At 29.4% G+C, this 27,996-nt stretch overlaps 1 protein-coding gene across 1 annotated transcript in view; it reads left to right on the forward strand.

The window, feature by feature from the left end:
* Positions 1 to 27,996, forward strand: part of LOC129965694 (diuretic hormone receptor-like) — an 85,385-nt gene that overhangs the window by 15,838 nt on the left and 41,551 nt on the right. Inside the window, exon 2 of the mRNA XM_056079803.1 lies at positions 8,580 to 8,702. Coding sequence (XP_055935778.1) covers positions 8,580 to 8,702 — 123 coding nt within the window. The remainder of the gene's footprint in view (positions 1 to 8,579; positions 8,703 to 27,996) is intronic.

Below are 27,996 nucleotides of genomic sequence, written 5' to 3' on the forward strand. Positions count from 1 at the left end.
TCAAAATTACAATGTCCGTTCCAAAATAGCCCTAGTGTAGCTTTCAAACGGGACGTTAATATAACAAAAAAAATGTGTCCGTATGTCTAAAAAAAAGGACTTCAACTTACCTGCAAGATATCTTATGAATTGGCTCTGAACATAATGATTCTCTAATAGTAACTAACGCTATATAACTTCCTTACTTCCTTGACGGTGTACTGCTCTTAAATAAAGCTGGGAAAAGATAACGAAGTGGGGTTAAATAAATAATCAGACTGCTTATGTCACAGTGAATGACAAATATGCCAAAAACAAATGGCACTGCAATGTAAACTTATCCTCTCTCTCTCTCTTTGTGTGTGTGGACGAAAGATTCTGTGGTATCCACAACACGAAACTCTGTTACCCACGATCAGTTATGGTGAGTTCTGGATTGGTAGATTCGCTGGAGTGGATGAAGTCTGGGGCTTGAGTGGAAACTTGGTCCGGAGTGTATGTAGTCTTGGGTAGGCAGAGTCTTTGGTCAAATCCGGGTGGATCTTCCAGAGGAGGGGCGAGGCTTCTAGGATGTGATGTTTGTTTTTTTCTCCGGAGATGCTTCTTGCCTTGGTGTGGGGAGATATGCAGAGGTTTTTATGTTTTTTGACCAATGAAAGATTACGGTATGGCTCATGAGGAACTTTGATTGCGCTATTTCGATAGATGAGGAGAATTTTATGATTGATTTTTAATTTAATATTAATGGAGTCGAGATGAGAGGGCTGATTTGAGAGTATAAATAAGATTTAGTTATATTGGAGAAGGATTTGGGTTTGGTTGGTAAATTTCTCTCTTTTATTGCAGCGTTATAAATTTGGATTAAGTCATGAAAATTTTTTCTGCAATGCTTTTAATGAAATCTTTTATTGAGGGGATATTAAGGGTTAGTCTTATATCGTAGTTTCTCATGAACCATCTCGTTTTTGTTATTTGTCTAAGAATTATATTTTGACACCTGTCTATGATATTTATGTTGAATTTTGCAGCGCATACCCAAATTGGGCAAGCATACGTTAGGACAGGCCTTAGCATGACTCATAAACAAGCAACTTATTTTCCCTAGTTATTTCTGAATTCCGAGCAATTAGGGGGTATAATTTACGAGCGTTATCTCGGAATTTTTATTTAAGATGTACTTAATACCGGGTTTACCCTCGGCCATTTGTAAGACGGCCAGTAGGCAGCGCATGCTCAGAAAGAGGTTGGTTTATGTTTGCCAAAACTTCATAAGATAGATTCAGGCATTCCATGCTTGGCTATAAATTGCCGTTTAGGCGCCCCAGAATTCTTCTTTTCCTCTGCGTATAGTATTAAAATGATGGATATTTACAAAGAAACATGGTAACACGAAAATAAGAGCTCGACGTACCTAAATTCGGAAAACTATAAAAAAAAAGAAATGGCAAATAAAATGGGAAAAAAATACTATCTCGCATTAGAAAGAACAAAGAGCAAAAAAATGTCGGAATAATTGTTCCACCGTAACAATTATTTGCTATCGACCGAAAAGCATTTCTCAGCCTTTCTACGCGTGCGCTACCTACTGGTTCTCTTATAACTATCCGAGTGTAACCCTGGCATACGTTTCAACACATACGTATGCCAGGGTTACACTCGGCATACGTATGTGTGCCGCCCGTTTCATTCCGTTGTAATAGTAAAAAAAGATTTTTTCATACACGAGGCATCGAGGGGAAAAAATGGAAAATGTTTGGAAGCAGCAATATGTTAACTTGACATTTGATTTTAACTTTTGAAAATTAAAGACGGCATTTATTCATTACTGCAAAACAACTGCATGGAGATTAGACATGTGTACAAGTTTCTGATTGATCTAAAAAATTTCGAAACGATCGACATGATACTGTCGTTGACCTATGCCCTGGTCGACTCATTTCGGCAAGTTGCTTCCGATCAATCTTGCGCTTTGATTGAGTACCCGAAGATCAAGCAGTCAACCGGCGATGTTACAGAAATGTCCTAATTACTATACACGAACTAAACTATTACCCTAACTATTCTTCACAAGAAATGGAAAAAAAGTCTTGGTCTTTAGAATATAACATTCATAAATTCTTCCCTTAGTATAAAAACTTTCCATCAATCCTCGTTAATCTTTTTTTCCCATATAATTTTCTGTTTATTCCCAAAATTTCCGCAGATCATTGCGTTTTATCAGCTTAATGTGTATGTGTGTATTAATCAACAACCTTATCCCATGTTTCACTATGAGGAAATGCGAGAAGGATCTTTTCTAATTCCAGTAATTCAATACAATTCAAAAGTTTTGCATATTGCACAAACTTTTCCTATATATGAAAAAAAACTGAGCTGCAAATGTAAATATATTTTAAGTTATTTTCTTTGAAAAATCAGAAATTTTTGCTGTACACTATTTGTGTAATGAGCTATAACAATTCCATTAATGGATTATTTCGTTCAATTTCGTGGAAAAAATACTGTTAATTTGTTTAAGTATTATTTTAAAACTGAACTACTTCCCGAAGCTAGAAGAAAGGGTTTTAAAAACTGTTCCTTTTAATTTATCACTTTAATAAAAAAATTATGCTTGGAATTTCATTAAGGCTCTATCATAAGACAATTTTACATTTACTAAAATTTCATAAAAATTAGAACAATAAGCATTTTCTCAATTTTTAATTCTAAACAGGAAAATAAATTTTCTTTTAATTTAATAAGAAATTGCATTAAGTATGCACTGCTAAACAACCTAATATCATGTTTCAGTTCAGGGAAACGCAAGAAGAATACTTTTGAAAATGGAAATTCCAGCCTGTTTAATCATCATCTTTATAATAAATATAATTCCACAAACATTTAAGTGGATTAGTTAGAAGAATTGCGAAATTACTCTCTGCTGTAAGTAGAAAACAAAAATTCTGAATTCCAAGAAATAATAATCCTGAAAGGGAGGGGTTTTTTTGGGAAAGGGGGGGGGGAGAAGAAAAGGAACAAATGTGAAGCAATAAGTTCTTAGTGGAAGTATAAATCCCATCCAGTTATTAAAAGAAAAATTTCTTCAAGAAACTTATTAGATATATTACGTTGCGCTTCCAAGCCTATTTCTACCAAAAAATTTAGCAATCAATGTTTTATCCATTAGAAAAGAGCTTTATTATCATGTTCATATTTTGTTAGCAAATTGTAGTTTGTAATCATGAAGTGATGAAATCTGGAAAGGTCAGATATCCAATTTTCCGCTCCACGCCATGCCAATTTTGACTTGTTTTCACATTGACGATAATTTTGACGTTGAATTATTGTAGTTGCTGAGAGTTGAAGGTTCCTAAATGATCGTTTTGAGTTTTGCAATATTGTTCAGTTTTTAAACTCAAGGCATTTTTTAAACCTATTCACATATAAAATATATTTTAAATCATGCACACAATGTTAGTATTCCAAAAACTTTTTTTTGCGGAAGTATTTAAGAGATTTCATCCAATCATACTTTGCAGAATTTATATTTTCTGTAAAATATAAGAAATTCCTACTTTTAATAAAATGCGAAGAATAAGAATGAAAGTGGGATGTCAGTCTTTCATTGCTTAGTTTGAGGATTTTGCATGACAATTATGTTTAAAGTCAAATCAAACTTCAAATAAGGTTATTTGTTTTGCAAATAATTTAAGTGCATTCTTTTCAAAATAAAGATAATTTTTTTTCAAAATAAAAATAAAATTTAGAACTTTAAATTATAAATGTTTTTTTACATACCGTAACAAATGCAGCCATCGTCTAATAACAAAGAAGATCGGGAATTCCAGACATAATTCCATGAATAAATATGATAAAGCTGCAGGTCTGGTGAACGTTAAATAAATTGTACATCGTATGGTAACTCGATAGAGATATATTTTCCCCCATCTTTCATTTCCAATTTTAATTTTTTAAATCTATCTCGAATATCTTAAAAGCTTGTTGTTAATTTATAAAACCAAATTATCAATGTGCTTGCTCTGCTCTTATAGTTTATAAAAATCTATCCCTTATACCGAAATTTTCTTCAAAAAATGGGGTCACAGTAGTCTGATAGTAAAATTGCGGGCTTTGAGACCTTAGAATTCTATGGTCGAGACCCGATTTCAATGAAGAACACTCGTGCTAATGGACTTGGTGAACGCTAAACCCCTTGAAGCCAAATATCTCATATCAGTGTGGCCAAGCAGCCTGAAGAAAGATTCGTCAGCTCAGGCGTCGTCTTCGTCATCTGACCACAGTTTAAAATTACAAATAAGTCCCAAAATAGTCCCAGCGTGGCTTGAGAAAGGAATTAAATGTACTTTTTCCAGATCAAAGATCTAAATTTTTAAATAAGTAGAATCAGAATACACATTTATTAAATTACTGAAGAGAAACATTTTATATTTGTTTATTTTAATATTGTTTTATCAATATATTCTTTTAATTTATAGTCACTAAATTCTAATTAATTATTCTAAATATTGTGAAATCCCGTTATTGTTTTTTCTTTAAAATTCAATACCAGATGGTGTCTCTCAAATGAATCTAAACTAAACTTTTTCGATTATTTGAAAATTAAATTCAGGAAATGTGAAGATATTGTGTTAACAACGGGAACAAACATTTGGAAAAAATTTCGTAACTGAAGTACATAATAACGTATGTGAAAAATTAGTTTCCAAACTCTACCCTCGCAAATGCAAAAGAAATCAAATCAAAGTGTCTAAAAAATAAAAAAATAAAAACTTTTAAATTTGAAATTAAACTTTATGCCTTTAATTACTAAAGAGATGTAATTCCAAATATTAAAAATAAAACTTTTTCTTATAAGAATCAATTTGAAGGAAATTAAAACTGGTTAAATACCATCCATCAATTCTTGGTACTTTCAATTTAAAAATCCTTAGTACGCTGACATATTTTACTTCAGTATCAAGAGGATTATTTTCATATCGGCGAGCAAACAACCTTAATTCACAGGTGTTAATGGTTACAAAACATTCTTTAGGCACATATCCTCGGAGATTAAACCCTTAAGACGTTAACTAATATTTGATGGATGCACTTGCTAAGTATCAGAATTATTTCTTGAGCACCTGACATTCTGAAAATGAGATGGATATCGATTTCTTGTCATGACAATAAAAAAATTAATATTAAACCCTTTTATTTCAACATAACTTGTCAGAAGGGGATAATTTAAGCAGAAAAATCAATGGGATCAAAATAAAAACTAAGAACAGATTTAATAAAGAATAGCGTCGATACTCCGAACATCAGTAATCTGGATGTGAGAAAAAGGAAATATTTTTATTCGAAGCAATATTTTAGTCTAAAACAATTCTTGAATTTCAGTGATAAAAAAAGGTTAAAAAGTTTTTCAGTTATTTTAATATTAAATGTAATATTGAATAAAATATATCATCCTTTATTAAACGATTTTAGTTAATTTGATATATTTCAAGCTTCTAAAGTATGAATTTTTTATCGATTTTTTTTCTCTTTTCTTGATGCATTTAATATTTGAAATGTTGTAAAATTGTGCTTGTCATTGATAATACACTATTTTGATACTCTCAGAACTAAATTATTTATGAATTAATATTGTTGCATAGATGAAGTTAGAGTAGATAAACCGAGCGTTCATTAAAGTCAAAGATAACACTCACTAATCTCAACTTTATTCAGGGAACTAAACTTTACATCTGCTTTTATCCACAAGACGAAATGACTCGAATCTTCCAGACTTAGAAAGATACAGAAATTATTAGAATATTCTAAAACAAACGAGAAATAACCGAAAGTAAATCAATAACAAAACAATTCTTAGGCAACTTGCCTGCAGTTCTAAGGCAACTAAACAATTCTAAGTCAACTTGCGAACTATCGTTTTCAGTTTATAGCATTCTGCCACTGAACCATTCATTCCTCGCCAAATTAGAACAAGTTTCGTTACAATATATGATTCCACACAAATACATCATTTGAAACTAAACTAAATTAAACTGAAAAATTTGAAAATTCTACCATTTGAAATTAAACTAACTAAATCATTTGCGAAAACATCGAATTCGAAAAGATAGAAATCTTTCTGCGATATTTACTTGCTTAATTAAAGAAACTTACTCTTTTCTTCATAAAATGATTCGTATTTCAAGTTTTTTTTAGTTTAACATTTATTTTCTAACACAATATCAATTTGATTTAGCTCAGTAGTTACATAGATAAAATATAATCTAAACTGAAAGCAGTCAGGTTCAATAGCAACAGGCGATGATCTGTTATATACAAAATGAAAGTTGGTGAATTTTTTAGTGAATGATGTCAACTTTATCGCAGAATAACTCTGAAATGGAACATTTTATTCAGTTATTGCAGCATCACTGACGTCTGCCTGTCAACTTCCTTCCCATGAGTCATAAATATTACTCAAATTCTGTTGGAACGAGCTCTCTCTAAGTGCTTATACTTCTATCCAATATTAGAAGCGGCGATGACTTCACATTAGACTCTCTTCCAGATGTTGCCATCACTTTAGAGATAATATCAGTTTTTTAATTAAGTTTGTTCCTTAAAGGATGACAGATTCCATTTTCTCACGTACGAAGTACGTAAAGAGAAATTATTGTAATCGTCAAAAATATTGATTTCGAAATATTGATACATTTTGGCATTCTGACCTTCATTCCTTCAAAAAAAATTGCAATATGCTATCATAAATTTCAAGTTCATGTCAGAATATTACTTTTTTAAATTAACGCGGTGTCAGTCCGACAGAAAAATTATCATGTTCTCACGTGATTCATATTTCACAATCACCAACATTTAGAAAAGTGATGGCTTCTGAGCATCTAAAAATCAATCGAGTTCTAAAACTTTTTTTCTCAATACCAGAATTTTTTTTCGTGAAAAATCAGTTTAAACCGGTTAAAACAATCACGTGACTATCATATTACGCATCCAGCGATATTTAGAAAACGATGGGTATTTTTCATCTCAAGATGGTTCGATCTCCAAAACTTCTTTTGTCAGCCAGAAAAATTAAAAATGAAAATATTAAAAAATTATATATATATATATATATATATATATATATATATACTTTTCTTTGCTGTTTCGTGTTGATTCTTGTTTTCTTCTCTGTGCTTCTTCGGGCGATAATTTCTTACGACCCTGCCAGACTTACGACCCTTTATCGGCCAGACAGGAGAATCGAGTACAGGTAGCCATACGCGAAAATTTGTAACCTTTTGTTGGCAATAAGTTGTCAAATGTGTTAAACTTTGGTATCATCTTCTAATAACCCTAAAAGCGAAAAATTGATGCCTCAAAAACAATAAATCGCTCATTTTCTGCCCGTACGTTTGTGACTTCAAAACTTCCAAACCAAAACAACGACATCATGTTCTCATATGATAAAAAAAGAAGTATAAAACAATTTTCTAATAATGTATGTTCATAAAGACGATAAATCAGAAACACAATGAGCTGGATTGGTGAAATTTGATATATTGTATTTAAATTTTCAGATATTGATGAAATGTTATTTTTTATAAATTAAAATATTGCGTTTAAAAAATCATTTAGAATTGTTTTGTCGTATATAGTATTTTAAATATCGTCAGAAACATAGCCATGAAGGAATTTGATCATGAATTTTGAATGAATCTTATGTTAGAGTGCTGATTCAGTAGAACACTCATTATGTATTTGGATGTAAATTTCATTTTAAAACTACACTCTTTAAAATAAAGCATACGAACATATAAACAAGTATATGATTCAAGCTCTAAAAATTAAAAATTACAGTAAACGTTTTATTCATTAGTAAGTTCCAAAACATCATTTTCGTAATTTTGTCTTCCTTCGGACAAAGTCTTTGACCAGATTAATTTTAAAATACATCGGGCCAATAAATGAATTGGCTATGTAATCGCTTATATGAAATGTCTCCTCATAATTATCATGTAACCTCATAATTATTATTCAAAGGTTCGGTCAAAAAGATATTTTTAATTTGCTAATTATTGCGGTTTTTTTTTAAATATCTATTAAAAGAAAAATGTATTTTGTTCCAAAAATAGGGTTTATTTGGACTCAGAAATATTCTAAAATGTGGAATGTGGTCAAAATCTCGAAATTAATTTTTTTGACAGTTGAAATACGTTCTGCTTATAAGATTATATGCAAACTTATACAAATTGTGATTAAACTAGCTAATCTTGATAATTAGAGACATCAATTTGTTTTAAATTATTTCTATCAATATATTATACGCCTGATTAAAATCAAGCATTTATCAAAGAAGATGAAGTTTTTATTATTCTTTTAACTATACACAAATCACGAATATTATAACTGTTAAATAAACTGAATACGTCAGGAAATTGATTTTGAAATAAAGACATTGGTAACTTTGAAACAAAATTTAGTTTTAGTTCGATATTTAAACTGTTCAGTACCGCGTCGTGCACCAGATATAATCAAAATCATCCACTGAACGAAATTTCTTTATATAGATTGATTCTGAATAATTTATGAATATAGATTGATTCTTGTAATTTTCTGTATTTCAGAAGATCAAGGATTCTGCAATGCTACTTGGGATGGACTGTCTTGCTGGCCTCCGGTCAGCGCTGGTTCGATTGCCTCGATTCCTTGTTTCTACGAATTTAATGGTGTCCTTTATGACACGCTAGGTATGAAAGCAATTCCTTATTGTAGACTTATTATAAACTAGTCGCCTCTGGCGACCAGCTGGTTCGTCAGGGATATAGGTTACATTGATTTTTAGATAAACTGTTTAGTTACAGTTTCCCAGCAATGATTGCAACAAATTGTTTGAAATTAAATTCGTGTTAATTTAATTGTCTCACATACTCTGTGTATTTTGTAAATGAACTTTTCTAGTACCATAACAACATAGTGCTGTTAAAAACATTTCGTCTATCTTCTGAATTTCGCAGTTTTGTAACTTGCCGATTTTAGAATTTTATTAAAAAGAACGATTTTTGAATATTTAATAAAAAGATTTTAGAATATTTAATTAGAAATTTTGGCAACTACCAATCAAAGTGAACCTGCATTGAATAACTTCTAAGTTTCATCAAATCATTCTGATATTCTGTAATTCGATTCAAAATTATGTAAAATTACAAATATTTTATTCTAGGAATTGATTCTACAATGGTTCAAAAGTGTAGCGCGTTACCGAAACAGAACGGGCCCTCTAATTATAAATAATAAAAATGGTTAAACATTTAATATTCTCGATCTCAAATTAGAAAATCGTTTGCAAGATATAATAATATTTAAAATAATAATTTACAAGCAGAATTAAAAATAGAAAAGAATTTAAAAAATTCTTTACGTTTTAGTACATAAATAAAAAATTTTTTGTTGATTTATCATATTCAGTACTATACTCTCTTAAATCTCTCATATAGAAACGAAATTGAATCCAAATTAATATATAGTTACAAATGAAATTATAAAAATATTAAAATAGTGTATTGTCATCTGGAATATGTAACTATACAAAATTTTAAACTCTTAATACATTAAGATGGAAGTGACAAAACTATTAAAAACTGATATATAATATCATATCAGTCAAAAGAATGCATCCTATTTTAACATTTGAGTACGTGATGACTTTCTTTTCTTATTAGATTTATTAACATATTGTGATTGAATCCTATTCGCCTCTGGAATTTATTATTATTTATTATATCTATATAATTATTTAACAACCAATTAACACTCCGAAGGTCGAATATTTTTTTTCTAACTCGTGGTAGTACTGTATCCGCCACTAGTATATATATCAGTACATATTGCTCATACATCAGTATAAATTAACACCAGCATATTCTGTTAACACCAATATTGTTACATAGAATATATTGTTAGCACCAGTATATACTGTTAATACTAGTATATATTGTTAACCCTAATAAATAATATAGCATAGTAACAGAGTATTATAGATATATAAATACAATTTAAATCATACACGAATGGAATGGAATGGAATTTTTTTTCCAAAGCGAACTATAATGACAGCAAAATAATTTCTCTTAGACATGCATCATTTAGTTATTGAAACAAATGTAATCGTGTATCGGTTAGATAAAGCGAGACTAACGAAAAGTCACTCTAAATATAATTTTTCTCGTTTCCAGGTAGGCCAAAATAATCTCGAATTGACAAAATATTTATATCGAGCAATGTCATTTTTCTTTATATTTCTGAATCCAATCATCGCATCAAAAGCAAAAATAAATGCTGTCATACATATTTAAATATGTCTCATCATCTTGTGTAATAAATACTGCAACTCTTATCGTGATGAATTATATAGTGTCCTTAGTTATCCTGCACTAATGAGGCGTTAAATTATGATTATCCATTCAGAAAGCAGCCGAACTTCCTCACCTGTGAAACGGACCAATTCTCTAGAGTAACAAATCCGATAAGGAGACAATGCATGGCTTTGGATTTCTGACAACAACATAAATAGCGGCGATCATTCGATTCCCGATTTTCATGCAATATTATATATTAGAAGATAGAAATAGTAAAATTGCTACAGAATTCTATTGTCCTGATTGGCTGACTCAAAGCCCTTAAGATTCCATCAGATTCTAAAACATTTTTGAATAGTTTTGGACTTTAATACTTACAATATTTACCACGTAATCATTAACGACAATATGTTTATCTTTCTCATTCAATTAATGAGAAATCAACTATTCAGAACCTCCATATCTCTAGTGGATTTTAAAGCATCATTGCCTGAAGGTAAAATGGCATTGGGAATTTGGCATCTTTTAGAGATATGGTAGGGACAGACGAATAACGGATTTTAAACGTTATTCGTTATTAACAGAATTTCCGTTATTAGAATTTTTTGCTTTATGAGAGATGATACACACATAATATGAGAGAGCACTTAAAATACAACTCTGCCATCACTTGTTAGAAGTCAAGCAGACTCTGTTTATGTGTTCTTACCTGTAAGATGTTTTATTGATATTGTTAGGGATAAATGAATTTCTTTGAAACTAGATAACGGGTTCGCTCGTAGTGCATATATGGTGACACGCAATCAACAACAGCCTCATTAACAATTCACGACGTTTATTAAGACGAATACACAGATGACAAAACACAGCCGAGACGTACAAACGCAATACACAGCAACACACTGAGAGCAAATAGCAGCCCACAAGTAGTCACAAATAGCAAAAGGTCTCTCCGAACGCCTGCTATTCTTCACTATCTCCTCTCTTTAGCTGTATCCAACTGCCGACTCACTACTAGACGACTGGCTACTCCACACACTTCATGCTGCTTCAGTACTTGTCTTCAAAACTCAGCTCACTGTATCAACTCTTAATTCACTCATTTTTTAAACTCCACTCACGGTTGCGCTTCCCTGGACTGATCCAACGAATTCGTCATGGACTCACTAGCTTCGGCTTCTATGGACGGCCTTTTACACCTCCCTGAGCAGGACAGAGAAGAACAATCAAGCATAATCGCCTCCTATTGGTCCCATCATCAAAATTCCTGAACATTCTGATATCATCCATTTTGTCGCCAAATTCACCAAATTCGTTTACAAGTAGCCAAATGATCACAAAGTTTGTCAGCATCCGGTCAGCATTCAATAGAGCTGACCGTAAAACTATTTTTCCCACGCGGAAACTTGACTCATTTGGTTTAAAATCTCATCAACAGCTGCTCTTCGTGTTTTAAATCTGTGCACCAAATTTTATCCATTTAGCTTTTCCACTTCGCAGTTATGGGGTTACCTTGCATTCGAACAGATGGACTATTTTTAACATTTGCACAGACAAACTTCTTCAGAATGGATTTCGTTCAAAATGTAATGGAAATGAACAACTTTGTTGTTAAGTTCAAATGGCGAATTTCATTTGTCTTGCTCAAAGCTTTTTTTCAGTTTTCATGCTCATAGATAGACAGGCGTAGTTCCAAAAGTGTTTTTGGATTAGAATAGATTTGAAATGTTCTAAGATTCATTAAAATCACGAGTTCGTTTTTTTTTTTTTTTGTTTTTTTTAACATTATAATACTTTCTCTCTCTGTACTTTGTAAGCGAGATATTAAAAAAACGCTAGCGAAAAAAATATTGTGTTTTATCAATAATTAAAATTTCAAATATATCATCAGAGAAAGTATATAATAAGACTGGCAAAAATCAATTATAAATTAAATTCTGCTGCTGATTTGCTGCTGATTTCTGTTTAGAGAGTCATTTTAATCGTTTGCAATAACTACATTTTAGATACGCCGTTTGAATATAATAAGATTATTTCGAATGTTAAATATCTGTACTATTTTGAAATATTCAGAAATTCTTTGAAAACATTGTTTTTTTAATTTAGTAAAGCAATTATGTTATTTCGCAAAGTTATGCTGTTTATATCCGATTATTTTCTATTATTATCTTTTTTCCATCTCCATAAATGCGTTTTACTTTCTAATTTTTTGCATTAAAAGTAATTATTCAATCGGAAATAATTGATTTGTTTGAAAACAATTTCCACTCCTACAGAAGTATGATGCCGGTCCTATGATAAAAGATATTTGAGTAATTTCTTTTATTCAAAAACTTAAGAGCAAAAGATTGGAGTAGAATTAAAGAAGTTTGTATTTTTAAATTCGATCACGTGATACTAAGAACTAGCAGATATTAAAAAAACACGAATCCCATGGGAAACTCTTTCGAATGGCACAGAATGTATAAAATTCAGATAAGCAGTGCGGGAAACACGAAGGCATTATAATACATCGGATGAATAAAAATCTTTTTTTTTTGGGGGGGGGGAATAGTTTTAGTTTTAACCGAAGAACTTTTAGTTGAATTGTTGGTGTTTTTAATGTTCCAATGCTGTTCTGTAGTAAGTGGTTGGACGCATAGGAATAAATACCTGTACATTTATCGATTTTGAAATATCTGCAAAACGATATTTTGTTTTCTTTTTTTAAACAGAATAGAATTTCAACCAATGAATCGTAGTGCTGATTAAAACTTTTGATTTAGTTTATATTTTAATTAAAAAATTCAAAAGTCTAATTGTTTGATTTATTTATTTTAAAATAAAATATCGATTTATCCTATAATTTTGTTCAATAGTTTCATAACAAATCTAATAGCATAAATGAATAAAGCAGGGAAATGTTTTCAATTATTAATATAGAAATAATTAATCGATTTAATTTCATAAATATTGTAAAATTATTTAAATTTCTTAAATATTTTAGAAATTTTCTAATTCAGTAAATAATTGCTTACTGATTAATTTAATCTACAAACAATACTAAATATTTATAACTGTTGCCATTTAAGTTAAATTTCCTTATTTCTTCAAAATAATATTGCATTTCAGTGTTTACTAAGTAAGCTTCCATTTTGCGTAGAGAGAAAAAAATGAAAAAAAATAACATTTTTGGTTTCTTTATGTTATATTTTCATGAAAATGAAAAACAAGATGATTGAATAAAAAATTGTCTATTACGAAAAAGATTTAATTGTTATATAGAATTGAAATCATGAAAATATTTTTTAATTCGAATGAATAGAAAGAAAGGCGCTAAAAACCTTTCAAAAACATATATGATTTTTTATTTTTCATATACTGATTAACAATGAATATACGATTCCTGGATTCAGATGAATGGCGCAAAAAATATAAATCTGTAATAAAATTTCAAATGGATCAAAAACATAATTGGAATTTTTCTAACTCATTTACTGCAGATAATTGAGGCGTAATGGAAGAGCATTTATTTTAAAATTTAATGTTCCAAAATATTCCATTGCTATTTTCCAAACGAATAAGAACAAATACCTATATAGAGTTGCGAATATGTAGTAGTATTTTCCTGAAATATTAGTGGCATCACTGAAAGGCGATTTACAGATATTCTTAATGAGGTTTAGGTCAATGACCTTTGGCCTTAGAAACTTGGCGAATTGGCATCGAAATTGACGATAATAATTAAACTTTTGGCAAATATAAGTTTATGGTGATGTCTTTATTAAGAACCGAGAGCCACAAAATCTTCTAGAAAATTCCATATCCTGTTAGGAATCTGTAAAAGGCGAATGCGAGAAACATTTTGATATTCTAAATCGAGTTTTCATAATTTCTTTTTTACCTACCCACTTCTGACACTAATTGTTGCGAAAATTATTGATGTGTGTACAGTGAAAAAAGTTTGATTTTCTGAAACAAGAAAACTCTCTCAGAGTGTTATTTTTGTTTTTCCTGTCTGCTTATATTCGATTTCTACGAGTATCATTCTTTGAATATTTTCTATTGTACTTTTTATACACATGCTTCCCACGAAATAAAACACCGTTTTCATTTATTATCATTTTTTTTATCTCAGTGTGTCAACCTGTTTTTATCATATATCCACCAGATTATTTCGTAACAATATTTACCGATATTAAAATATTTTCAAAGTGATAAGTTCCTTATCTTTTTCCCTTGTAAATTTTTCTTACTTATATCTTTATGTAAATTAAAAGCGTTTCTTCATTAAATCAGAATGAAAAATATTTGTAGATTACATTATATAAAATTAATGCAATTTATCTTTTTAAATGTGCGTACTATCTATCGTCTTAATTCGCTTAAACATAGCTCATTCAATTGAACTTTCATGAACAAATTATTTTTGATTATTATTTTCATCATCATTATTTTTAATCATAATTTCTAATAAAGAGAATCTTTTAATGATGGTTTTGGATAATAGGTATTGGCCATTTAATAGCTTAAAAAACCATATCGTTGTTAAAGGGTAAAATCGCTGAATACCATTTACGAAAGGCAGACTCATGAAATCCTTATGAAAATTCAAAATTATTGATTTATCTTCCGTTCGAAAATAATGTTAATTTGCAATAGACAGCCTCTTCAGTTCAGATCGATGTCTATTTCCATAAAACACGTTGACTGTTCAAAACAAAGCTATTGAGACAGTAACTTTCGAAATGTTTCTTAAAGCAACAGGCTTTCCATTCAGACAGATCTGCCGTTCTTTGTATAGGATGTCTTGGATTCCCCTCATTTAAAATTAAATCAAACATCTTTCCTCATGCGACTAAGGAAACAGTATGCAACTCATGAGTTTGAAATTCAAAAGAATGCTTCTTTCTAGGGTGAACCTCTTTAATTAAAATTTACGAAACTGACGAGGGAAAACATGTACAAGTCACAATTACAAATAACAATTATTTTCGCAAGAAATCGCGCGAAATATATTATTCACAGCAAAGTAATGTTAAAACGTGCCAGTACTTAGTCGCTTAATATTTTTCTGGATACAAAACAAGAAATTCATAATGATTTGTTTTATAGAAACAATTTTAATAAATATTTAATATGTATAAAAATTGAATAATTTTTTTATGGTTCTCACCTCGAATGCTTGATTTCGAATGAAACAATTCACATTACTTAAATTTATATAATGGATAAAAAATCATATGAAACGATACTGATCGTTATCATCTAAATCAAATTGCATTCTTCTTCTTCTTAAAATAATTAAAAGTAATTGCACTGAGAAATCTTAAGGAATTAAATTAAAAGATTAGTAGGATACTTAAGACTATAAAGTTAAAACATTTAATAATCTTAAAGTAATTGAAAAATACATTAATATAATTGATGGTATTTCATAAAAATTCATTTCGATTCTCCACGGCAGAAAAGCTATTATAAAAATCTACTTTAAATTCATTACCTTCCTTATAAAGGATTTCATCAGAGAATATCCAGAAATAATGATAAATCTATATAAATAAAAGTACATTTTTTGCACACATTTTAATCAAATTTTTCTCTCAAAAGTTATAAAGCCTAACGAAGATTTTAGTAAACGTTTAGCGATAATTTATTAAATATTTTGTTAGTTAAAAAATGTTCACGCTTATAATTATTTTCATTACTCTAGGTGGCGCTATCTTTCATTTCTCTACATAAATTACAAATGAATGCTGGTAAAATATGTTAAGAGGAAAGTCGTAGATAATAAAAGAATCTGATATAGTATAGTATTTTATATAAACGTAAATATTATGAAAATGATATTTGAAGTTGTGTATATTATTATATTTTATACAAACATAATTTAAAGTTTAAATGTATATGCAATTTGAAAAATACATTTATTTATGTGGACATTGGCATTGAATCGAGTTTTAGAGTGATATATGTTTGTACTTTCTCATATATAAAATTAATACCACGTAGCTGTGAACATCAGATTTATTTGTAACAATTGAAATCATGTTTACTTTATATATGTGAGAAAGGATTTAGGTTTCATTCGATGGCAACACGTAGTTACATCATTGTGCTTATATCCTCTCACCCTATCGACAACTAGAGAAGAGAGCAGAGTTGGAAAGTGTTGACATTGTTGGAAATGTGATGTTTGGTTTTTAAATGAGTGTAAAAGACAGTGAGCTTTTGTTATTCTTTTTTTTTCCTCAATTTTTTTAAATTGATTTTTTTTTTGCTATAAATAATGTGTATTCCTTTTAATTTTTAATTAAAACTATTTTAGCTATTATATCTTTCGTTTTCAATCGGCATTGGGGCCGCGGTGGCCTGGTGGTAACTTCTCGGCTTCGGAACCGGAGGGTTCCAGGTTCGAGACCCGATTCCACCGAAGAACCGTCGTGTCAGGGGGTCTGTTGCACGTTAAATCCATCCTGACCAAACGTCCTCCCGCTGGTGTGGTGTGGAGAGGGGGGGTGCCAGCTCAGGTGTCGTCCTCGTGATCTGCCCGTGGTTCAAAATTACGAGGTCCGTCCCAAAATAGCCCTAGTGTTGCTTCGAATGGGACGTTAATATAACTAAACTAACTAGCTAACTCAATTGGCGTTGGGTACATATATTCTCACCCACATTTATTCTTCTTATGCTGTAAGTACTATAAGCAGTAAAAACAAGCGAATAGTAAGTCCGAAGTACTACTTCATCTAAAACAGTGCATTTTGTGGATATACTAGAAATTTGATTTATTTTCATATTTTCAAAAAAAAAAATTAAAAATTTTTTTTCAAAAACCTTTTTAATAACATGTCTAAAATGCAATAAGATGACACAAATTTTAAATGCCTTGATGTCTTTTTCGAAAAGATTAAATTCATTACTTATTTATTAATAGTTGCCATCCAATATACAATCCTAAATAGGATTTAAAAGAGTTGTTTAATTCGAGCTTGGATAATCAGATAGTTATTTCAATTTGTGACAAGATTGGATCTTACCTACGGATCATCTTCGCGTAACGGAATGAAAAGCTTAGTGGAATCTCGATGTGTGTGAAAACTTGTGCATATCATTACGAAACATTCATTTCGATTGAACGAGCGGTCAGCAAATCCTTCTTAAACTGAAAGTAGGTCACACCTGACCACAAGTTTAAAGTGCAAATCCTTGCCTTGGAATTCAGATGAATGCATATTGTTCATTTAAGTGTGTGTGTGCGTGTGCGTGTGCGTGTGCGTGTGTGTGTGTGAATACGTGCGCGTGTATGTATATATATATAATGTTTCAGACATAATTTTAAAATATATTATATTGGCAAGATAAAAAAGAAGACTAAAGTGCATTAGCTATAGATTTAATTCTAAATATAGCTGATAGTTTCAAAATTAAATAATTAAAAGACGCAGTTCCGAAAAATTCAGGTTGTGATAAGGTTCTGATAAGAAATTTATTTTCAACTATAATGAACGGTAAAAGAAACACATTTGTGCGGTAAAATAAAGGAAAAGAGTTGCTGCGGCAAAAGAAAGAGGGAGGGAGGGGTTGCTGTAGGAAAAAAAGAGCTACTGCAAGGGAGGAAAGAGTTTATGCAGAAAAAAAAGAGAAAGAGCGTTAGGGTTTCAGAAATAAAATTAGATTACAAGTAATGACAGTGTAATAATTACAGAATTGTGATAGTGCATATATTCTAATTTATTGAATACTACTATTGAATTTCTTGATCCATGATTTTGATCCTAAAAAAGTTGAAAAAAAAGCAGTTAAGGTTATAAAAGTCACGAAAACGAAGTGGGTAAAGTATTTGATTATTTTCCAACAGACAGAGCTGAATTCATTGCTAGGAAAATTGGTGAAAGTGCTCGTGATTCTAGTAAAGATTTGTTTTCGACTGATTGAAGATGAAAACGTCAAGATTTTGATGGCAGATTAATAGTATAGTAACTGTCATAATTTTTATTTTAAACTGAGAAATTTCTTAGTTTTTGAAAAGAATTGAAAAAAAAATTCTTTTCTATTTTTTAGGCCAAAATTAAAAGAAATGTGAAAGTGAAAATAATTTTTACTCTTAAGAGTGAAAATAATTTTTACTCTTAAAATATTGCGTCATTGAAAACTGAATGAAATTAGGGAAGCTCTGCATTTTGAGAATATGGATATTTTATACAGAATATAGATATGCTTTGTAACGATTATTAATTGTATTCTGCTGCTTCTTCTTGTGTGGAAGCACGTCTGTTACAGCGCACAACGCTTGTCAGTTATTTGACTCTTCTTTTGGCCTCATTAAGTGATTTTCCGTCCTCTGTTTCGCTTTGTGTTCAAAGCTTTTTTGGCTTGGCCGTTGTATTTTGAGGGCATGGCCAGTTAGCAAAGGAAACCAAAAGGATTCGCGATTTCGGAAATAACTGGAACCGCGCCTCTGATGGCTACAAATATGTAGTATACCATCTAATTTTTCTGAATATCTTGCTGTTTCATATACAAGAGAATGGCAACGTTTTCTGGTGCTTCTGACCAGACGAAAGCTTTTCATTAGTGAATTCAGTTTATAATGCCAACACGTGCAACTTCTGGATGGGTATTATTCCTAATGTTTTGGTCACTCAATGAATTCGGGGTTCGTTCTTTCTGAAATGAGAAAAAAAAATTAAATTTATATCATATTTCAAAACATTTATGAGCCATTTCTGAAAGAATGATATTGAATTTTTGGTATGTGTATTTTGTAATGTCATTAAAATGCAAATTATTGCATCGATGAAAGCGCAAGATTATTTTAGACGAAAATAGATTTTATAATTATTTTAAAAATAGATAAGATAATTATTTTGAGTTATAAAAACTATTCATTTAGCTTATGTTTTTTTCAGGATAATATTCATAGTAATGGCATAATGTATGTTAACAACATCAAGCGTTATACATGATGAAAAAAAAGTAATCCGAAATGCTCCACAGGACAATCTTTTGACATAAAACTGTCAAACTATGCACTTAGGTAGCAAATGCTCATTAATAAAGAATATTTTAAATATTAAGTTAATATTTGTTTAAAAATTAGTAGCACTTTTTGTCTCTTTTTCTTGAATACCATAAAAGCATATACTTATGCTAAAATAGTTCTTATACCAGTTTAAACTTCAAAAAATAAATTGATTAGCAATATTAATATTAATTTCTGTATGATTTTTATTCGTATATTAATTAACTTTAGAAATAGTTTTAAGCATCTTCTACAACAATGCATTTTTTTTTATTTAGTTAATACATATATTTACATTTGGTCCAGAGGTAATACTTCTTTGTATGCGCACATTATCGTTGCTACGTGATTACGAGAGAATCCTTTTTTTTTTTTTTTGTTAATGAGGATTGACGAGTTAAACTTAAATTAATATTATGTTACAATGTTTCAAATTTAGAATCTGCTTTAATTTTTTTAATATGTCATTTTAATTTAGGCCTTAAAATGTAGAAGTTTATTTAGAAGTTACTTTTAATTAGAGTTTCCTTTATTAGAAGTTACTTTCAATTTCACCGTTGTTGAAAATTTAATGTTTGACACCAATACCCAACAGTTTAAGAAATTCTATACAATTTTTTGAAGCAATGCATCTGATCAATTCTAAAATTTTTCTCAATATTTTTTTATCATTGTAAATTTATTAATTCTGATAAGCATTAAAATTTTATCACTTCTATGAAATAAAGAGAACATTATGCCATTTTCGAAATAAACATTTAATTGTTTCGTATTAAGAATTTATATCAAGATTCTGTTACAAGTTCTTAGCAGTGGTTACATTTCCTTCTCCATTATTTTTAATTGAACCATTTCTTCCCATAAATTGAAATGAACTTTATAATTAACCAGATAAAGTTGACGAAATCCCTTATGAATATTTAAAATCATCGATCTATCTTAAATAACTGACTAACCCAGATTTGCAATAAATATTCTTTTCACTTAAATCTTTTTCTATCTCCTGAAGATGACAATTTTACGCTCAAAACTAAGCTAGTGTCACCATAAAGTTCTGAAAAATTCTTCGAGCGAAAATGTCGTCCTTTAGAACAGGTTGTTTCGCTGCGTGCTATGGGTGACTTGAATTACTTTCATTCAAAATTAAACTGAATAACTTTTCTCTTGAGACAAACGAAACAACGCGCATTTCATGGTTTGTGGGCTGTAATTAAAATTTTCTGAAAACGGTTTAGGAAAACACGGAGGTTTAAATGCTGTAATTATGAATGGAAATTACACTTTAAATGAATGAAAATGAAACCTATTTTCACTTGAAATATCATTAAATATTTCATTTATAGCACCGTGATTTAGAAACGTGTATGCAATTAATTAATTCGCTTTTCAACAAAATTTGTATCTAATAATAGCATTCTTAGATTATTTAATATTTATGAAATTGTTATACAGTGATATTTTTTATATTTCATCCAATGCTCTGTGTTTATTTATATAGAAAGAAATTCCGTCTGAATTATTGTACTTAACTTAAACTAGATTCAAACAGAATAACTCCGAGTTGAATAAAAATGCATTTGTTTTCAATGATAAAAAATTTTAATGTACTTATTTTCACGATAAAAAGAACTCGGCCATAAAATTAGAACTATTTTATTAAAAAATCTTGTTCATATAATCTCTTGTGGATTCTTGCTGTTTCACTACCCACTATGTAATTTGGCCAGCAAGAACTTAATATTTTTTTTCACAGCTCGAAAGAGCCATTTCAACTTCTTCTGTTAATCTTTTTTATGTTTTTTTTATCATGTGAGAACATGATGTTGTTTTGGTTAGGAGGTTTTGAAGCTCGAAATCGCGTAGGCAATGAATAAAGCATAAATGGCAATTTTCATCATCATATATTTTTTATCTGCTTTTACCAGTATTTCATTATAATTATGTATGCTTCTTTGAAAGCTTTACTTTTATTTTATAATTATAGATATAATTTAAATTTATTTTTGAAACTATAATCAGAGGAAATTCTCGATTTTTAGTTAGATATCATATAGAAAGTATTATTTGAAATCCCATTTTATCAGTATGAAATTTAGATATAGACTATGAATTTGTGGTGTTTTTGCTAATTCTTAAGGGTATTTCAAAATTAACGCAAGATTTGAATTTTCCATCATTCATGCAGTAAAGTGTTTGCAACCCTATTTAAAAAAGACATTTGACTTCTGATAGTTTAGAGTTTGTAAAAATGGAGTGTCATACGAAGAACAACGTGTTAACACAAAATTTGAGTTTCTTTAATTTGTTAGATTTTTATTGAATTGTAAAATACACAGGATAGGGTTATGTATGGAATAACACATAGGGCAAATGGTTTCCATGGCTTTGCTGACACATACGCACTCTTCTGCCGACATTTTCCATAACTATTTGGCATAAATGTGGCTGAATTTCGTTGATGCAACGTTGAATTTCTTCTTTCAATTCCCGTGTGCTTGTTGGCATAGACCTTTGACTTCAAAGAACTCCATAAAAAGAAATCCAGTTGTGTTCAATCACACGATCTAAGGAGCCAATTCACAAATTTTTGAACTGAGGTCGCCAGACTCATTATTTTTGAAATACTGCTCAACAATGAAAACACGTTATTCTATCGTGTAATGCTCCACTTCTACTAACTCTAAACTATCAGCTATTAAAGGGTTTTTTTAATAGTGTTGTCAACACTTTCCTTCGAGAATAAATATTTTGCACAAGCACCCAAATTTACAAATTTTGAAATTCACAAATTAAATTTTGCTTAGTACGCCATAATATATTTAAAGAATATTTATAATCAACAAATGAAAGTCAAATATGCTCTCGAGTCTTCTAAGAAGAAGATCACATGAGCAGGCTGAAATTGCGTGTAAAAATATGATGGAATGTTTGAAAGATGCGAAAATGAACTCAATAGTAAAAGGCTTAAAGTAATATATTTGCAAATATATGTAAATATAATGGTTATTTTTTTATAAGAAGCTATATTTTGTTGAATTACTTGAAAAATCCTTATCTTCTATTCTTTTAATTCTAACATGTCTATGGTAAATAGAGTAGCAAGGAATAATTTAATATATTCTATTCTCATAAAATAATCTGACAGCTCGAAAAGAATGAAATTGGGGAAATTTTAATTTTTGAATTCGAAATTCGATGTAAAAATGGTGTAACATAAATACAATAAAAACCCTGAGAAATAGTATATGATTTCTGGTAGTGCGAATTAGCGACACTGTGTTTATAAAGTTGTAAAACGCTTTAAATATTTCGTAATATACATACTTATATTCATAATATACAACTCAAATAAATTATTTCATTTCCTGACAAACAAGCAAAACATTTCAAGTAACCAACTATTAATCCAATTAAAATACGAAAATTGCTTGATGTAACTCGCAATTAAAACTTCCCATCGGGAGAAAAATTAAGTCGGGTATATCCCATCACGATAGTGTACTGGCTCTTAGATTCCGCTTGTTTTCAAAATTTCCTGTCAAAACACCACATGTAAAGATGATAGTAAGTGAGTGAAGTGATAAATTATTTTGACATAATTAAACTAAAACTCATCTCGTCCTTTTTACTTTGAACTTGATTGAAAGCTGGTTCTCAAGTTCCGAAGAAGTGCAGCGACGAAAGTATTGAAAGATGGTAAAAGATCCGCATTTATATCTTTGCATGGACAATCTTAAAATTGCATATTTGCATTGGCTAGTCATATCAAATAAATAGGCTTGATTTGTGTGTGTAATAGGCTATTAACACAATGAAAACGGCAATTTTAATTCAAGCTCGCTGTTTTGTAAATATGTATGCTAAAACTAAAGAAACTTATTTAGAAAAATTATTTAAATTAACGCTTATTATCCACTCTTTTATATACAACTTCTCCATTAACAAGAAAACAGCATAAAATATTGAAATAATAATTTGAAGAATAATATTAAAAAAAGAAAACATATATATGGGAAATACAGAACAGAAAATCATAAAACATTCGTATTTCACATACAGAAATGAGTAATCATAATATAGTAAAAACGCAACGAAAAATGAGACTGCGTTAAATCATCAGAATATATATATATATATATATATATATATATCATAAATAATTATAGTTCTCGAAGAACAAAGGAGATAACAGATAACAGAAAACGTGAAAACAGAATAAATAATGCAAGAATTGACCAAATATTTTCAAAGGTAATAAAATAATAAATAATGAATATAATTGCATCAACAAATTATTGTTATAATTTATTACTTCAAAAAAATTCCAAAAAATTAAATGTATAATAACATTCTTGGTAGCCTTCATTTACAAAGAATACAACACCTTTAACTAATAAAATAAATTATTTTTTAGTTAACAGTTTTTAGCTAACTTTTAAACAGTAGACATAGTTCTGTATTAGTTCACCCCAATTCAATTAATTTGATTTAAAATAATATTCATATTAATAATTATTATTTTTATTATTATTTTTTATTTATTTGTCAAATCATCTATTTGACATGTAAAAGCAGTAGAAATTTTTAATATTTATAGCATTGAATGCTATACATCACAAAAATATACTTTTTTTGTTATAAAATTAATATTGCAAGCAATATATTGTGTCTTTAATACATCAAGTACATAAAGCATCTCATCTTAGGTTTTAAACTCGATTCAGAGTGTAATTATACAAAGAATTATGTTCGAATTTTTTATATTTTTGCATAATTCAATTTCTGGATCCTAACCGAAAAAAATAAAGATAGCTGACTCATTTATTTTTTTTTAATTTTGAAATATCTGCAAAATGAAATTTTTCTTTTATGACAAAACAAAATCATTAAATTATGACAAATCTTTTATGACAAACACTTTTAAATGCACCTTCAACATTAAAGGTGCATTTAAAAGTAAAAACATTGTACTCAGATTACACTTTCATTCAAGAAATCAAAGTTTTGATCCTTTTTCTCTCTTGCATTTATAGTAAATTTAGATTTTGTGCAATTTTTTAATGCATGTTTTTTGAACCTATAATAATTGTGGTTTGTCATATAGATTTCTTGAACTATTTGCATATGTTTCTTACTTCAGACAATTTCCTAACTAGTATGGATTTTTTTTATTTCATTAATAATGAATCATAAATATTTATAACTTTTATTGCAGATATTAGACTGCGGTTTTAAAATATTCATACTAATATTTTAGCTTGTTGCAATTAAATGGACCGAGTTTACTACAAAGTTTATAGACAGTTTACTGTCCATAACCTCATTTTCCTTGTCATTCTTTTTTCACGTAATTATTTCTCAAGAAGTAATTTTTCTAAGAATGATATAGTTATTGATGGCTAACTAGTAATATCCTTAAAAGCATTATTCTTCCTTTATTTCATAATAAAGCTTGTTCTCGAACATACGTGTTTTTATTCTTTACTTGATATCAGTTTTTATTCTCTGAAAACGATAATTTGTAAATTTAGATTGAATCTAATGAGACCATAATACTCTGAAAGCTGCTGTTAGAACATTTTAGAATGCTGTTAGAACCTTTTTATCTTTCTCTATAACAAACGAAGTACTGCGTTTGAACTAAAACATTCATTCAAAATTAAATTCCCTTCCTCAAAAGTCATATGAAGCAACAGGCATTTCTTGAGCTCAAAATTATAATTTTTCTTTAACTATATTCATTAAAACTTCTGAAATAGAGAAATGAAAAAAAAAATGTAGTAGTTTTAAATTGCAATTAAACTTTTAGTGAGCGAAGACAAAATATATTTTCTCTAAGGAATTACTCTAAATGTAAATATCCATGAAAATAAATTCATTCATGTTTATGTGAAAATGTGCAATATGACACCAGTAAATTGTTCCTAAATTCCTTTTAATCTATAATATTTACAAAACACAAACATATACACAAAAAGAATAAATATCTACATTAATTTCGCATAATTAAGAGACATTTTATTTTGTGGGAGGGGATGGATATATTCTCATTTCTTACCAGCATAGCTCTTGAATGGTTATAATTTGCAGCACATGGTGGCGCTGGTTCTGTAGACAAGTGCTTTTGTTGTAGATTGCATTAAATTAATAATCATTGTCTAGTGATTAAAAAGAGAAATAAATGTTTATCGATATAACACATTCAATAAATCGATATATTTTCAATAAGTGTTTTCTAACTATAACGTTTTGGCAGAGGCCCTTTTTAAGTGAGGAAAAAGCAGTTGACTCCATCTTTTCATGTTATTTTTCAAAAACTTTTTTAACTATTTTTAACACTGTTCATGTTTGTAAGCATGGAATTTTGTAATTGATTTTTTTCCTCACTTCTTGATGTGTTTGAGTTTGAAAATTTAGTTCATTTCTATGTTGATGATGACATGTATTACTTTAATATATTCAGAACTGAATTATGCAGCTAATAAGGTAAATTAGTTATATATCAATTCTGTGCAAATGGCACACAGAATTATGTATAGGAAAAAAAAAAAAGTAAGATAAGTAAAAGTAAGTAAAAAAAAGTTCAGATTCTAAAAATGCAAGATAATGTACTTAACACAAAATAATAATAATAAAAAGGGATTTTATTTTTTAATGCTTTAGCAAAACCCCATTTTTTATTAACTTTATCTGAATAATTCATTTTTAAAATATATTCCATCACTTAAAATCCTTTAGTATAGTGAAAAACTGTTTATTTACTTCATACAGTTTTTCTTTCTAGATCAAAAACATATCCATGATATTTTATTCATTTACTCGCTGTATATATATTCCCTATAACAGAATTACATTTTTAAAGTTGTAGTCAGCATAAGGATGGGCAATTTTAAATTTTGCAGATTTCAAATGGCAAGCAAATCCATTATAAGAATTCTTAGTTTATATTTATTGAACATTTTCTGAATATATTCTTATTTTAAATATCGATAATTATAAAATATAGAGAAGATATCAAACGAAGTGTTTCTTTCGGTCATTTAAGTTATGGACATCTGATTTAATTTAGAAAATGGATTTTTAGACGATAATTGAAGCATCAATATGAGATTTAAAATTAAAAATGTGCTGTGAAAAAATTCGATTATTTTTTATCTGCTTATACTAACAAATAAATGATGCATCAATACATACAATTCAATACAATACATTTGCATTTCTAGATGTCTAATGTTGGCATTATTTTCTTTCTGTTAATATTTATGCATCAATCATAGTGCTTTACGATATTTAGATACATGCTTAATAATAATTAAAAGCTGCTTTACATTTTATTATTTCCTTATTAGTATTACATATATTGTGGTGAGGAACAATATTCTTCGAAAAATGTCATCAAATTCTCAAATAATTTTAGAACATATGAACTACCACTCAAGCTATTTTCGCTCTAAAATATATGCACTCAAACCTCGTCCAAAATGTTAATAAAATGTTTAAAAAAAAGTGACTGTCTGAAAGAGTGATGTTTCGCAGAACGAGTGGGGAGGAGACACCGTGATGGCACATACTGAATTGACTTGTATCGGTCGATGTTGAATGCTGGTTTGAGGAGCCCTTACATCGACATGGAAGAAAGCTTGACCGGATAGCGTTGTAGTGGATTAATGAAACTTTGATCAACATGATTTTTGTCTCTTGGCCAAGATTGTGGGGATAGTGATAAAGGGTAACGACATCAATGCGCTGGTTAAAGAAAATGGCCAGACCTATTAAAGAACTTTTTGAGCTGCATTCTGTGTCATATCAGAATGCTTTTGAGATTATTTGGTCAGGAGAGAAAAAACAATAGAGCAACAGAGCAACAATCTTCCAGTAAAATTATGGAGATGCTGAAAGCATGGGAAATTATTACATCCCATATTGAGAAGCATCGCCCTGTTGCGGCAGTAACTGTGAGTGCCGCATATTCATTTAATGATAATATTATTAATGTTAATGATATTAATGATAATGTTAATGTTATCAATGATAATGTACCAAATCTCGGAAGCATTATCAAAGACGGACGTCTTTAGACAATTTTCTTGTAAAAAAAAAATCATGCATTATAAATATTATAAAACTGCTTTCGGGTTTTGTTTTTATTATTGGATTGGACCTCTTTGTTCTATTTTACATGCATACCTATGAAAAAAAAATAGTTTTACTTCACGAGCATTTCGCATTGCAAGTAAGATTCGGGAACGAAGTTTCACTATATATGGAAATATAAGGAATAACAAAGTATTTCAAAAAACCTCATCTTAAAAACATTTTTGCTATTTGAAGGAAAATGTAAAACGCAATAAACATAAAATCTGAAGGAAAGATATTTCATTACATTATTGGATATTTAAAATATTCATAATTCAAACAGAAGTCTCTTAAATGTTACTAGTTAACTTTTTATCTAGCATATTAATAGTGCTCCAAATGTTGCTCGACAACAGGAATATTTTAAAAAATTTATAAAACGCGGAAAATTTGGATTGAAACAGAAGATCGTGAAATAAAATACTTTCCGAACCACAAAATAATCTTCCATTGATTGAAGATAAGTGGGATATGAAGCCCTGTATTAAATACTTATTACCTTTCTTCCTCTTAACATGATGTTTTAGTTTAAGGTAGGGAACTGCATTG

Source organism: Argiope bruennichi, chromosome 4, assembly GCF_947563725.1.
Source record: "Argiope bruennichi chromosome 4, qqArgBrue1.1, whole genome shotgun sequence".
In the NCBI taxonomy this organism is placed as follows: domain Eukaryota; kingdom Metazoa; phylum Arthropoda; class Arachnida; order Araneae; family Araneidae; genus Argiope; species Argiope bruennichi.